Consider the following 14,889-nt stretch of genomic DNA (forward strand, 5'->3'; position numbering starts at 1 on the left):
GTAAAACACCAAAGGTGCAGCAGTTCTTAAATTTTCTATATAACTCCAATAAAATATTTTAAAAGCTTTCTTGTGGTCTAAATATCTATATTGTCTCCAGGATAGTTAAGGGTTGGAATGAATCTAACCATAAAGGGTGCCAAATTGTAGAAACAGAACACACTAGTTCAAAACAAAGCACAAGAAAAAAAGCCTTTACTTCCCCAACTTTATTAAAGAAAAAAAGCAGTGGTGGTAAATCTCTAGGACATGGTCAATCTCTATCCCTTGAAAGTGTGACATCTGATTTCCAAGCACATGCCGGTGTAACGGTCCCCATCACTGAGCAGGTGAGAAGCCGACATCATCATATGCTCATCTTCCAACTTTCCCCAGTCTGTGGTCTGTCTTTGGATCAGCAATGATGGCCTGGACAGCTACTATGGCTTCATTAATTTTCGTCTGTAGCTCTCTGAGCTCTTCTATGTGCAGCAACCGCAGGATCTGAGCAGCTTCATTAAGAACTGCATCTGTCACAAGACAAGAGCATTGCATCTGTATGTATGGTTCCTGGGCTTCCAGCCACCCACACATCTCAGAACAACTTGACTTCAACAAAATAACTTACCACCTGTGTCGAAGCCAAGAATATGTTTGTCTAAAGCAACAGGTAAGCCCTTCAAAACAAAACAAGGGTTACTTTTTTCATTTGAAACTAAAGACCAGCTAGCTATTTGGTTTAAGGACTATTGTGAGAAGCTAGCTTTCCAGACATCCAGGAAAGAGTTCTCTTCAAAACAAAGCCCATCCAACCTTTTAAACCAGGCCCATGCAAAAGCACTTAATGTGGCTAAGGAAGAAGGGCTGGTGGCTAAGCAAGTGCTGTGCAAATTAGATTACAAATGAAACTACAAAGTATGCAAATGTATCTAAAAAATAGAATTTTTCAGCCAGCTTGTTTACCAGATTATATGTATGTTAATGTTTTATTATAGAAGTTACTTTTAGTCAGGGACAATGATACCAAACTACACTCTTCACAATAACTACCTAATACAAAAAGAAGGCCAGGAAGTCTGAGCTTTCTGCTGAAATTAGCAGTAATTAGCCACTGCTAAATTCTTGCCTAAACTACTAACATGCTCCACCTAGGCTCTCTCTCACAGGGCTAATAACTTAGACAGATGAACTGAAATTCAGAGAACAAAGTGAGCAGTAGACTTGTAGTTGAGTGGCTTTATATGTCACCTGGCACCACAGAGTGGTGTTCTTTTTGTCTGCCAACCGACCATCAAGGAACAGCTATCCCTGAAATCCACCATCTCTCTCAGTCAGGAATGGCCACAAAGAATAGTAATCTGAAGTTATAAACTGCAGCAATGAAAAGCTAGATTCTACTTTGCAAACAGAAGCAGGGAGCTCTGGCTCAGCACTGTTCAGCATTGCTTCCAAACCAAAGACATCATTTTGGTGAATGAATGACTATTATGCCAGAACAATTTGCTGCTTGTTTTGTAGTGTGGGTGAAATAAGCCGATCTTTGATTTAATTTCCAGTGGCCAATTCATACATAATTAAGCTAGTAAGAACCCTTAGTAGAAAGCAGAGTGTGTTTCAGAGGTGCCTACACTGCATCAGCAGCCCTTCATTACTACTGGACTTAACTAAAGGGGTCAGAGGACAAAGGGCATTGGAGAGCTTGAGGGAGAGGGAGGAAAAGGAGGGGCCAGATTCTTCAGAAGCTGGCTATGCCCAAAGCAAGTCACTTCAACATCTGTGTAGTAAGAAGAGACCATTATTGATAACTGCAGCTGTTCATTCTTAGCATTGTGGCTTTAGAGAGATTTAGTTTTTCCTTCCTTCCTTTTTTTTTTTTTTTACCCTCATAGTCCAGGCTGGCTTTGAAATCAGAGACCTCCTGCCTCCTAGTACTAGGATTAAATGCTTGTATCTCCACACGTGGCAGTTTCTGGGATATTTGTATTGGCATGGTTAAAAATATTCCAGTAGTATTCTTCAAGGGGATATGGCCATGAAATACTGAGCAAAAGGAGATAAATTACAAAGAATTGCAAGTGTTAAGTACGAGATCTAGATTTAACATGAAAGTAGTAATTGTGTCCTGCCTTTTTCTTCCATGTATCCAACAATCCAGCACATTTCATAAGGCTAAATCCCATGACACTTGTTTCAAGTTTACAGACTGAATGGACTAGTAGATTCTCTAGTGTGAAATGTGGTCAGACATGAAATTCACTGTTCACCCAGTTGTCTGAACCTCAGTTATTGAATACACTTGAGTTAAGAATCAAATTCAATTAACATATTAGTCAGCTATCCTTTCTCCTTCTGTTCCAACAGAATGGGCAGTGTGTGTGTGTATGTGTGTGTGTGTGTGTGTTGGGGGACGGGGGCAGGGTTCTCTATAGTCCTGGTTGTCCTAGACACACAATGTACACCAGGCTAGCCTTAAACTCAAGAGATCCTGCCTGCCTTTGACTCCAGAGTACTGGGATTAAAGTTGTGTGCCACCATACCCAGCCCAGAGTGTGTAAATAACAAGTTTAAATGCATGCAACACCAAAAGGAATTTCCATTAACTGGCTTAGAATCTTAGAAACATACGTACCTCTTTTGTTTGATTTGCTTTAGCAACTGCATCCTGTGTTAGACGTTCCTGAACCAAAATGCGAATTGCCTAGGAAACCCAATAAAGACCAAGCTTACTATTTTGCCAAATCACTAATACACAAATGTCCATCCCTGCCCCTAGTATTAGACGCAAGTTCTAACGCACACAAAGCAAGCACTCTACCACTGAGCTACACCAGCCCTTCATATTGCTAACTTTTGTGCCTGGCAAACCTAAGATATCCTCTGTATAGTACCATGATTACCTGAATGCTTAACAGGATAATTATGTATCTAGACCTAGGACTTTACAAAGCTTTTTGATATAGCTATTGTATGTGTAAGTACTCCTGGGCTTCAAAGTTTGGTAAAAGTAACCCCAAATATACTGCATTATCTGTTTTCCTCTTAGTTTATGATTGAAACTGATGTTGGACTGACCCTAGGAAATATTTGCATACTAGATTGAGCAAAAACTAAAACTTTGAAACAGCTGAATTTCACTAACAACAACTTGATGACTTTGGCATCCAAGCAGCGTGAGAAAAATCCATCTGGATTCAATATGAATATTCTATTAAGCTAAGAACACTACTTCTGTTGTTAAAACTGTCCACATGACCCATACAATTCTAATAAGAAGAGTAAATTATAACCCCTTCTGGGTAGAGAGGAGTTTATTCAATTTATTATGAAGCAGTTTTAGAGTAAGTTTCACTCTTGAGATCTACAACAGCCATATTATCTAACGGTCTCCAAGGCTACTGTCTGCATCCTCCTGCTCCACCCCACTGTACATTCACAGCACAAAGTTGATGACATATTTTCCTTTCTCAAAATTAAAGTTCTTTCAGAGAGCTGTGTTCCTTGATATAGAGGTATGAAGTGCATGGCTTATCTAGAAAGGAAAATGCTGAAGACGAGAGCATTAGTTTGCTAAAGAGGCTTTGTTGTGTGGCTAAATTCACCACTAATGATTTGGCATTTCCCCCTTCTTTAACACAGACTGAATTTGAAACAGACTGAGCAGAGTTGGCGCTATCACTCTCTGTGTGTTGGCTGTTCATTATCTTCTAGATCTGTTTCCTAATAAAACCTTTTCTTTGGGTGTGAGGTATGTACATGTTCATGCAAACCTGTGCATATGGGTACGAATGCAAGGGGTAGAGATTAAAGGTTGGCACTGGCGTCTACCCAGTTGCTCTCTACCTTTTCTCAAATTAGCCCTTCTCTGCTAAATTAGGTATTTGTCAAAAATAAAACGAGGGCAATGATAAGTATAATGTGGCTCACACTGACTTGGCTAGCCTGGCTGGCCAGCATTCTCAGGGATCCAGGTGTCTGCCCTCCCAGCACTGGGGTCAGAATTGTCACTGTGTTTGTTTTTCTACGTGGGTTTTGAGTTCCAAACCCAAGTCCTTAGTCTTAACCCTTTACCAGCAGAGCCAGCTCCCCAGACCCCAGGTTTGTTGGGTTGTTTTAGTATTTTTCAGCATGATTGTTAATATAATTGAGTGAAATTTTATCTCTATAAAGACAAAACACATTGGTGTACAGTTAATGCTCAGATACCAGCTTACTGCTGAATAACGTGAAACATAAAATAATGATGTGTGTGCTCCAGGTCCCACATTCTTCTGAATTTGTATTCATCAGCCCATTATAAACTTAAATAGAAACAGGTAGCATGTAGAAAAGTGAAGATTTTTCTACATGTGCAGTCTCTGTGAAGAATAAAATGGGGAGCAACTTACCTTAAGCATTACCAAGTAGTCATCGTGACGCTGAATCTGAAGGAGGTTAGCCAGAGCCATGACACCCGCCTTAAAATCAGGATTATTTACTACAAAAGATTAAAAGCGAGTAAGCAAAAACCAGCTCTACGAACATAATTGCTTGTCTGAACATACGAGCTTACAGAAGTAGCAACTTTCTAGGACTGACTCATCTTTGGTCTCCTGCATTCAAGGAAAGACATAAATTAGCAAGTACAGCATGTCTACAGTTAGGAGAAAGCTTCCTTTCTAATTGCACCAGCCACATCTAGGAACTTCATAAATAACTTGACTCACCGTAAGCTTGCCCTGGAGCAGTCTGCAAGGCCCACTCACAGACACTTTTCAATGTTTCTTCCCAAAGCTATTAACGTTAATATAGACGCATTCAATGGACAGCGTTCCCAGTGCTTTCCTGTGCGCAGAGGCTCTGGAGTATGCAAGCTTATTCCCTCTTACGAATAGCTTACTGCAGGTCACAATGAATCACTCAGTGAAAGCTTATTTAACACACTATACTCTAGGTAATTTCCATAATCTTCAGGCTTTAAAAGGAAATTGCTAAAAGCGCATGTAGGACTTGTAATAATGAAACATTTTACCATTTGTCACTAGATTAAAGAAAATAAATTATATTGCCAGGAAGGGGACCAATGAGTGTCACAATGACCAAGAAATCAAAATCCAAACTACTTGAAGCAAAAACCATCAGTGCTTTTAACATCCAAATATTCCATTTTGAGGGGATAGAGGAGAAAGGGAAAGACAGTCTCAAACAGGAGAGAAGCTGCTGTGCACTCATGTTGGGCATGCACAGCCATCCAGCCTACCTTCTACAAGTGGGAAGCAGTTACAAAACCAGGGCTGTGGCCTGTGTGCATCACACACTCACCGTCCAAGTTGATCAATGGCTCTGCATTTTTAGCTGCGTTGTCAGTATTTTTCTTGTTATCAGGTACTAAGTCCTTGTACTTTTCAGCTATAAAAAACAAGCAACAAGATAAAATAACTACAACTTAAGATTAATATTGCTTATTTACTGGGTATAGTTTAGCCAAATTATAACATCTACTCAAAATTATACTTCACTACACAAAAACTTCAAAAAAAAGATAATATAACTTTTTGATTAAGCTGAAAAATCCTTACTGGAACACTTGACACAAGGTTTTCAGTAATGTTTTTGAGATAAGGTTTGATGTACCACAGGCTGGCCCTGACCTTTGATCCTCATCCTCCTCTACCTCCCAACTGCTTGGATTACAGGCATAAACTTCCCTAAAAATAATTCAACATCTAAGGATTAGGAAATATATTCTTTTAGACCCCCTCTTAAATTTGGGACTGAAGATCAAGTGCAAAGGGGGGAGCACGTGGCAGATGACAGGACACAAGTATGAGTTACTTAGGAATTAAACGGAAGCAGGGCATGGTCACAATGCATCCCTAGTCCCAGTTACAGAAGCCAAGCAGGAGGATCACGAGTCACACGTCTGCCTGAGCTATAAATCAAATCAGCAACAATGGGCAACTTGTCAAAAACTTGTCTCAAGTTTTAAAAATAAAAAAACAGAGCTGGGCAGTGGTGGCGCATGCCTTTAATCCCAGCACTTGGCAGGCAGAGGCAGGTGGATTTCTGAGTTCAAGGCCTGGTCTACAGAGTGAGTTCCAGGACAGCCAGAGCTACACAGAGAAACCCTGTCTCGAAAAACCAAAAATAAAAGAGAGAAGTTAAAAAAAAGTACTGGGTAGACACTAAAAAAATTTTCTCCCAAATCTTTTCAGTATGTAAAATACTGCTTTCAACACAAAAATCAAAATATCTTAAAATGTACCATACAGATTTAAAATGTCATGGAAATTAAAAAACTCTGAAGGTATGTTGTTTTCACTCGAAAAATATTTTAAAAGAAGAATGAATAAACTTAATGCCAAAAATGGCTTCTCAGATCTTGATATAAGAAAACTCTTTGTACTGTTATAATTTTTCTATCAACCTAAACTTTTAAAAAGTAGTGAAGTTTAAATCGAATTTTAATAACATTAATTGGCACACGAATAAAAGTTATCTTAAGTAATGGAAGGGCACACAAACATTCTCAATGATTTCAACAAATTTAACAAGGACAGCAGCGCCTCCTGCAGGCTAAGGCCAGCACTGCTGCCTCCATCAGCTCAGTGCCTCTGTCCCTGCAGTGCTGAAACTGAAGATTAAAGCACACGCTGTCTAGCTGAGATTTGTAATAATCCTTTTACACTATCTTTCAACTTTCCTTTTCCCAATGTAAAAATACCCCCATTTAATACACAAGTTTTTATTGAAACCACACCATTTGAGAAATGAATGCATATGCTAATGTGAATGCATTGTGCTGGGATACAGCGCAAACTACCCTGAAGGCAAATATAAAATGGAGCAAATGTGATGAGAAAAGACATGGAGGATGGCTACGAATACACCTGGGAGCAGCTGAAGATCAGCCTTGATAAGGTCCAGGATCCCAGAGTACTCTGTTGCAAATAACCTTCCACACAGTTGCTACCAACCCAAAGCAGGAAACAGAACAAGCCCCCTCAAGGCCCCAATCAGCAAGGCTGAGGGTCACAAGGCCTACAGTCCCACATATTCCATCATGGAACGAAACCATAGGGCTGTTTGCTTTGTTCTTTCAAATAAAACTGAAAGGTGTTTTTATGAAAATGGGAAAGTGACACTGCTTTAGATTACATAATGCAACTAGAGCTGGTCTTTAGAAAGAAACTTCATTCTAAAACACACTTCAGAAAGTTAGACAGAGGACATGCAGCTGAGAACAGGAGGCGGTACTGCCCTATACTAGAAGAAGGTGACAAGAGCTGAAGCAGGGCAGCAGCAGCAGAAACAGAGGTGACACAACAGACATGATCAAAGACTAATGGTAACGGGATGGGGGGGGCAGAGAGAAGCTACACATATCAGACAGGTTTCAAGAGCACATCTAGGGTCTGAAATTGACAAGCACCATGAAGGAAAAACATATACCCAAGGATGGAAGTGAAGCAAGATGCTCAGCCTGAAGCCGAGGTATCTAATGAAAGGAAGCAGTGTAATGTATTCATTACCTTTCCATTGGCATCAAACTCAAAAGCTTCAGATAATAGAAGAATGTCAATAGCTAAGGAAGACTGAACATCATACATACATGTTGACCTATGCTGTCTTAATGTGCACTGGCATTAGACACACCAGTATGTTTCTATCTCCTGTGAAATAGCTGCTGCAACCAACACTCCAAACCCCATGGGCTCTGAGGAGGGCAGCAATGTCAATGGCTTAGTTGCAGACTGTGGAAGCTGGCAAATTAACCAAGTAATGTTCCTTTGTTGAGGTATTCTATTAACCTTTTTCAGAAAAAAAAATTCCAAATTCTAAAAGAAAAATGTAAGCATCAAAGACAAAATAAAGCACAGTCCACTTTTTGTAATCAAATAAACCAAAAATAAAATACAAGAAAAAAAAATATCTTCCCACAACCTTCTTTCTCATCTTAAAAAACCACCCACATTGAACTAAACATGAGATGGAGAGGTGTCTCAGTAGCTAAAGCCCTGGCAAAGGACCTGGATTAGATTCCCAGTACCCCCATGATAGTTCACAGTTTTAACTCAACTCCAGTAGATCTGATATCCTTTTCTGGCCTCTGAATACAGTAGGAATGCATATAATACATATACAATTAAAAATAAAAATCTTTTAAGAAGCCCCATAAGCCAACACCCACCCTACATTCTGCACAAAACATACCGTTATCTCCATATTCGAGTCGAACAGCTAAACCAAGAAGCCAGTCAATTGCTTCTTGCCGATCCTGAATCTTGAAAGGACAGTTAACATCTCTGAGATACTGTGAAGGGAAGGAGGGGGAAAAACTATTTCATTATCGTACAGCTACAGAACACAGAACAGCAGACCAATAGAGGCCTCAGTTTGGAGCTTTTAAGAATTTCTTCCAGGCTGGTCTTGAATCCCAGATATCCAGGGAACTCCTGACTCTCTCACCTCCACCCTCTTGGTGCTTGGATTTCAATGTGCATCACCACATCTATCATTATTAAATTTTGATGTAGGGGTGCTAGAGAGATAGCTCAGCGATTAAGAGTACGGTCTGTTCTTCCAGAGGTCCCGAGTTCAATTCCCAGCAACCACAGGTGGTTCACGACCCTCTATACTGGGATCTGATGCCCTCCTCTTCTGGTGTGCAGGTATACATATAGATAGAGCACTTATAAATAAATATATCTTTGCCGGGTGGTGGTGGCACACACCTTTAATCCCAGTACTCAGGAGGCAGAAACAGGCGGATTCCTGAGTTCGAGGCCAGCCTGGTCTACAGAGTGAGTTCCAGGACAGCCAGGGCTACACAGAGAAACCCTGTCTTAAAAAACCAAAACCAAAACCAAGCCAAAAAACTTTGATGTAATTATACAGCTCAGAAGAAAATGCTTAAAAGTACCATTGTAAGGAAAACAATGAAATACTCCTTTTAAAACTGTTTGTTCTTAGAGATCCCAGGTAGGACAATGAGATACAAGAATAATTTCATTTAGACAAGGAAACTGCAGCCTAGAAAAATCTGAATCTCAACACTTGGCTATACCACTTAGATCTGGGACCAGAACCTGAGCTTTGATTCCAGGTCCCAATGCACAGGGCAGTTAGATAAAAAGTGCAACTTTTAAAGAACAAGTCAATCAATCATTGGAACTTTATCAATCATATGCAAATGTCATATACAAATGCTTAACAGAGTAAGCTATGGAACATGTGTGTTGGCTATAGCCAAGTTCTTTAGGCAAACGAACTGATCCTCCAGTCTCAGGACCCAAAAGTTGACCCTAGCAGCAAATCTTTCAATGAAAACTTCAGGGATAATTTATAAATTATTGTGTTTTAGTCAAAATTAATTTTCTAACCAAAAATTCTATTCCTTTAATAAAACAAACAAGTCTCGTAAGATTTGGCCACAATCAAAAAAACACCTGTGAGTACTGAAAGCATTTTAAAGGTAACAATTAACAACTTAAAATCTATGTTAATTACCAAATACATGTTTCCTTACACAACATTTCTGACAGTATTTGGGTGACTTACAATTTATGTTAATTCTACTGTCTGGGTCTTTTAAATAAGCAATTGTCTCTAATCTCTGCATACTTTTTCATTTGTACCTTTTACGTGGAAGAACGGCTGCAGAGGTCAGTGAACCAACAGAAAACACTAGCACTATATTTTAAGATCTTTCAAAGATCTAGTCAAAGCCCACTGAAAACTGAAAAAAGCTTAAGGGTAAATAAAGATAAACCACTAGAAGTAGTTGGAGTGGCAAGAAGCATATAGGCCTTTGTATGAGTAAGCAATTATGGGAACAGGCATATCTGGTATATGGCTCGTGAACAGGAACACAAAGAGATAGCTGCCACTGTCACTCCCATTCGCTGACAACACTGTAATGAAATAGTGTCTTTTTTTTATTAAGTTTGGAAACAATTCTTCCAGAAAACGATTACTAAAATTAAAATAAATCAATGTGAAACAATTCTAGTCACAAAAACATCCACAGAGAGCTTTTTAGAAACATTTCTATCAAATACAGGGACATCTGTACCTTACCTATAAGAATAAACATGACAGTTTCAAGTTTTCAGGCATGCCAATTATGTCTTTTAATGAGTGTTGTGTTAGTTTGAATGAGAATGGCCCCCATGGCTCGTATTGCTGCATTTTTTTTTACCTAACGTAACTAAAGCTCCAAGAGATGTGCTGTGCTCCTCTGGCCTCTGCAGATACTCAACACACGGACAAATACATACACACAAATACATACAAATTATGTAAACAATCCTATTAAGGAATGCCATGACATTTAGAAAATGATGTATAATCTAAATACCGAAAGCTTGGTAGGAGATAATATAATTTGCTTTAAAATACAAAACAGCAAATTTTGAATCCATGAAACTAGCTTTACTTATACTGATCACTATTATATCTTAAAAAGAATACTGGAATTTTCAACTCAACCTCATACAACCTTTGAGAGTTCTCAGTGCTTCCTTTTACTTCCCGATTACCTTTTCAAAGAACTTGGGCCAGTCACTGCTGTGGATGTTTCTCAAGTTACCTCTGTCTTCAATCTTGTAGTGTCTGATTTTCTGGTCTTCAAGCCAAACGATAAAGTTTCTAAATTCTGTTTCATCTGCAACAAAACGTCATATATCAAGTCACTAGAAGCCCCGGTGATCCTTGGTGGCTTTCTAACCTGCAAACGCTATGTTAACTGAACCCAAGAGAAGTAAGCAAGAGCTCAAAGTTCAGACTGCAGCGCCATACATACCTCACTGCAATATACTCAAATTCTGGACGAGCCTCAGAAAACTGGATACACTTTCTAAGCTCCAGAGTCTTCAGATACAAGATGAAGAAAACGGGACTTACTTCGTGGGGTTGTTTGGGGTATTAAATGAATTAAACATGCATGGAACAGTGTTTCCTATGTTTTATTAGTACTCTGGTTCCTTTAGAGTTTAAGGGGGTCTGGGCAGGTAAAAACTTTGAAGCAAGCCAATAGAATAAAATAAACAAGAAATAAACTATTATAATACCCTGAATACAAATATTAAAAACTGAAAGCTAGGAGACAGTATACCAGTTACCAGGATGCATTTGCTTCCTTGGTTTCCCCCTCGTCCCCCGAAAAAAACCCTCAGAAAAGATCCTCATTTTACTCGTCAGAAAACTGAGGTCTCAAACCCCAATTTCGGCTCTACTGCCAGTCAAAAGCCAAGTACAAAACCAGGACAGACCCTGATAAGCTTCTAGAGACCAAACGCTGCCACACCGCTTCTACCCGTGCGTCCAGTACAGCGGAATGAGGCCCTGGTCCCAGCCTCACTCCCAGTTTCCCACTGGCCGGCAGGACTTTAATATCTTTTTTCTGAACGGCTCCACTTCCCTGGCAGCGGGCCACTAACTTTCTGCGTGCCCCGCAGGTGCCCGCCGAGCCGCCCCGGGGCCGGGAAGCGTGCCGAGCGCCGCAGGGCAGCGGCTGCCGGGTCTGGGTCTGGGTCCCGGCCGGCTGGGGAGGCGCCGTCGCCGAACCCCGCGGCTGCCACCCACCTTTGCAGTTGAAGCCTGAGGGGTTGTGGTAGTCCAGGGCCGTGAGCTTGCGTCGGAACATGGTCCCCGCTGCTCGCGCTGGCCGCCCGGGCCTCGGCCGGGACAGGAGAAGCGAGGTGAGGCGGGCGGCGCAGGCACCGGCGACGCGGCGAGGGGGCGGGGCGGCGACCGACGCTCCGACGGACGGCGGACGGAGCCAATCGCAGCTTAGGAACGCCTGCAGTCGGCAAGTGCTCGCCAATCACCGCTGCTGCTTAGAAGGCGGGGCCACGTCGGGGCACGTCGACGCTCAAATAAACTTTATTGTCAGCTTCCTAGTTGTACAATGGACCGAAAGCCAGTCTGAAGCAGCGACTCGAGGATCTAACTCCTTTTCTTGCAACAGTAGGCAAAAACAAAACCCAAAACCAAATTAAAAAAAAAAGATGTCTGTACGCTTTCTTCAACCGGCTATAGATCTTATTGGCTCAGAGTTGCTGTTTAATATTTTGAGCGTGTTAATTACTCGTCTGTGAACGCTGGTAAAACAAAGATCGAAAAGAAAGGTCCCTGCAGGATATTCTTTCGGACTAGTTGGAGTGATGCAGAGATTATATACAACCCTTATGCCATATTTTAGTTTGTCGCCAAACAGTGAAGTCAGAAACTGGGAACCTGCCTTTCTTTCTCCCCCAAACTCTCAGGCACTATCTTCAGTGGGCCACTAAGTCCTGCCATCTCTTCTCTCGCATCCTTTCTTGCCTTTCCTGATCTATTTTCCCCACTCTGTAAAGCGACTGATTATCTAAAGTACCCATTTAAAACTTTCTTCTTATCTTTTAGCAAAGCTGTCGGTGCTTGTGATCTGACTTGAGTGTTTCCAGGTTTTGGGCCTCTTATCCAAATTTGCAAAAGCAAAATAGTTTTATTTGAAGTGACGCTGTAGTGCAAAGTTACGGAATGACAGCAGGCAACACGAGCAAGAGTACCAAGGACCTCAGGCTACATCCTGGGTCTCTTTTCACCAGTCAAAAGGAAGGAGGGGCTGGTTGTTAATGGGGATGACCCTTTATTTTAATTGATAGATCAGGTTATAGGATCATTTCAATACTGCTCATGTACCTTCCCATAATGCATCTGGCTTTAATCACATGCACAGGCATATGATAGTAAATAGGAGATTCTTCTTAAAAGCTTATTAGAGGACATAGTTTCCCCTTAATTGTGCCTGTACCCCAAGCCAATTCAGGCCATCTTGATCCTTCTAATATTTACACCCCATTACATTGGGAATATACTTGAATAAAAACTGTTTAAGTTTGATTGGTACTAGGGATGAAGAAGCATTATTATTTAGAGGTGGAAGTACGTATAACCTGGGGAGGTTAAGGGAGTTCCAAGGTACCAGGTAAATTGTTTGGAGAATAGGGGTGTGTGTGTGTGTGTGTGTGTGTGTGTGTGTGTTACTTACAGGTGAAGGAACAAGGTTGCCAAGAGCATTTTTGTAAGAGGAGATATGTGAATAACTCAGAAACAAATTGGGTTTCCAAGCTAACCTCTCTCCTATGCTTGCCTGCCTCAGGAGTTGGCTTCTGTGCCCTGTGACAATCAAGTGTTCTTACTGAATTTAAGATCCTTCCCATTCCCATTGCAAATTGTTTTCCAGATACCGGAGAGCAGTGACGGGCAAGACAGACTGGCTGTCTACTTTGATTCCATTTAAAAGGCCAAAAAGGGAGGGTGGGAGGGACAAAAAAGAGAAGCCGTGGCTTGAAGATAGTGAGGAGTTCGCTCACAGTCAAAATGATAACTTGTTTTGCTGGAAGCAGATGGACAAAGGCAAGAAATGAACAACAATAGGGCCGAGAGGGAAACACTTGCGGAAGCTGGAGGGAGGTGGTGACAGCTGGCAAGACTGTGGACAAAGGCAGGCGCTTGATCAAGAAAGGCCTTTCATGGCAAGCTGAGGGGCGCCATTGAAGTTCTTGGATCTAAGCCAACTATATATTTCATTTCAGTTCAGGAGCTGGTAACTAAACACTGTTTGCATCTGTGGAACATACAAATGAAGAAGCTGTAGTGTCTAATTTCAGGAAGTTTAAATGTAATAATCAACACAGATGCTTAGATTAGATGCTTCTAGTCTGGAGCCAGAAAATGACACGTGCATAATGAGAAGCTTTGAATGTGCCACAAGGCCTGAGTGCAATTTTAACCAGGCTCTTGGAGACAATTCATATTTTCCCAAGTAAGTTGCATACTAAGTGAATTAAGAAAAGCAAGGCTAAGTACTGGAGAGATGGCTCAGCAGTTAAGAGCACTGATTGCTCTTCCAGAGGTCCTGAGTTCAATTCCCAGGAACCACATGGTGGCTCACAACCATCTGTAATGGGATCCGATGCCCTTTTCTGGTGTGTCTGAAGATAGCTACAGTGTACTGATATAAATGAAAGAAAGAAAGAGAGAGAGGGAAAGAGAGAGAGAGAAAGAAAGGAAGACAGACAGGAAAAGGGCTTTTGCAAACAACACATACTATGGTTCATCTTAATTGAATAACTCATGCAATTTTAGCCAAAAAAGAAAAAGAAACTCCTTGAAGAAAAAAAATAAACATTTTCACATAGTAATAGATAGTACACTTCTTTAAAAAAAGGAGGAGGAGGAGAAGGAGGAGGAGGAGGAGGAGGAGGAGGAGGAAGAGAAGAAGAAGAAGAAGAAGAAGAAGAAGAAGAAGAAGAAGAAGAAGAAGAAGAAGAAGAAGAAGAAGAAGAAGATTCTCTTTTCATGTGTATGTGTGAGCCTTGTGTGAGTTTGAGTACATCACATGCATACAAGAGTCTGCAAAGACCAGAAAAGGGCGTGCATTCCTTTGGAGTGGAAGTTACAGGTAGTTGTGAGCTACTGTGTAGGTGCTGGGAACTGAACTCACGTCCTCAGCAAGAACAGCAAGGGTTCTCAACTGCTTAGCCATCTCTTCAGCCCTACAGTAGATTTCTTAAAAGGACACATTTGTACCATTAGTTTCCTGAAACTGACACTTCAGGACAAAGCTCTAAGATGTTTGCTTCCAGTCTATTTCTGTTTCAAGTTCCCACACTGGGAGCTAACTGAGACTGTAGCTGATCATCAGGTCTGGCCACTGCAGAGGAGAGGAGACCAGAGGAAGATTCATAGAGAGTGCTGAAGGGAATTGAGCAGGGGATAAAGCTAGTCATAGAAGAGACCCATATCATTACAGATATGTAACATTTTATATTTACAATACTATTTGTCTTTTTATTTCTTCTAAATTTGAAGGAGCCCTTTCTTAGTCACTGTTCTATTGCATGACCAAGACAACTCTTACAAAAGAAAGTGATTAATGTGGGC

General features: G+C 41.0%; 1 protein-coding gene across 1 annotated transcript; it reads right to left on the reverse strand.

The window, feature by feature from the left end:
* Positions 1 to 190: 190 nt before the first annotated feature.
* Rtraf (RNA transcription, translation and transport factor) lies at positions 191 to 11,752 on the reverse strand. The gene is made up of 8 exons (XM_031361947.1): positions 11,542 to 11,752; positions 10,497 to 10,621; positions 8,170 to 8,269; positions 5,278 to 5,364; positions 4,365 to 4,453; positions 2,609 to 2,677; positions 608 to 656; positions 191 to 509 (listed from the first exon to the last, which is right to left on the reverse strand). The coding sequence occupies exons 1-8, from the start codon at positions 11,600 to 11,602 to the stop codon at positions 355 to 357; spliced, it is 735 nt and encodes a 244-aa protein (XP_031217807.1). The 5' UTR covers positions 11,603 to 11,752; the 3' UTR covers positions 191 to 354.
* Positions 11,753 to 14,889: the final 3,137 nt, after the last annotated feature.

The sequence above is a fragment of the Mastomys coucha genome, unplaced genomic scaffold (genome assembly GCF_008632895.1).
Source record: "Mastomys coucha isolate ucsf_1 unplaced genomic scaffold, UCSF_Mcou_1 pScaffold9, whole genome shotgun sequence".
NCBI classification, from domain to species: Eukaryota; Metazoa; Chordata; class Mammalia; order Rodentia; family Muridae; genus Mastomys; species Mastomys coucha.

What these genes read in the sequence shown, in the direction of transcription:
- Rtraf (XM_031361947.1), bottom strand. Translation starts at nt 11,602, where the DNA reads ATGTTCCGACGCAAGCTCACGGCCCTGGACTACCACAACCCCTCAGGC. An exon ending in GCCATTGATCAACTTGGACG is followed by an intron (nt 4,454 to 5,277) that starts GTGAGTGTGTGA and finishes AATCTTTTGTAG; the next exon opens with TAAATAATCCTGATTTTAAG. An exon ending in TCTTGGCTTCGACACAGGTG is followed by an intron (nt 510 to 607) that starts GTAAGTTATTTT and finishes GTCTTGTGACAG; the next exon opens with ATGCAGTTCTTAATGAAGCT.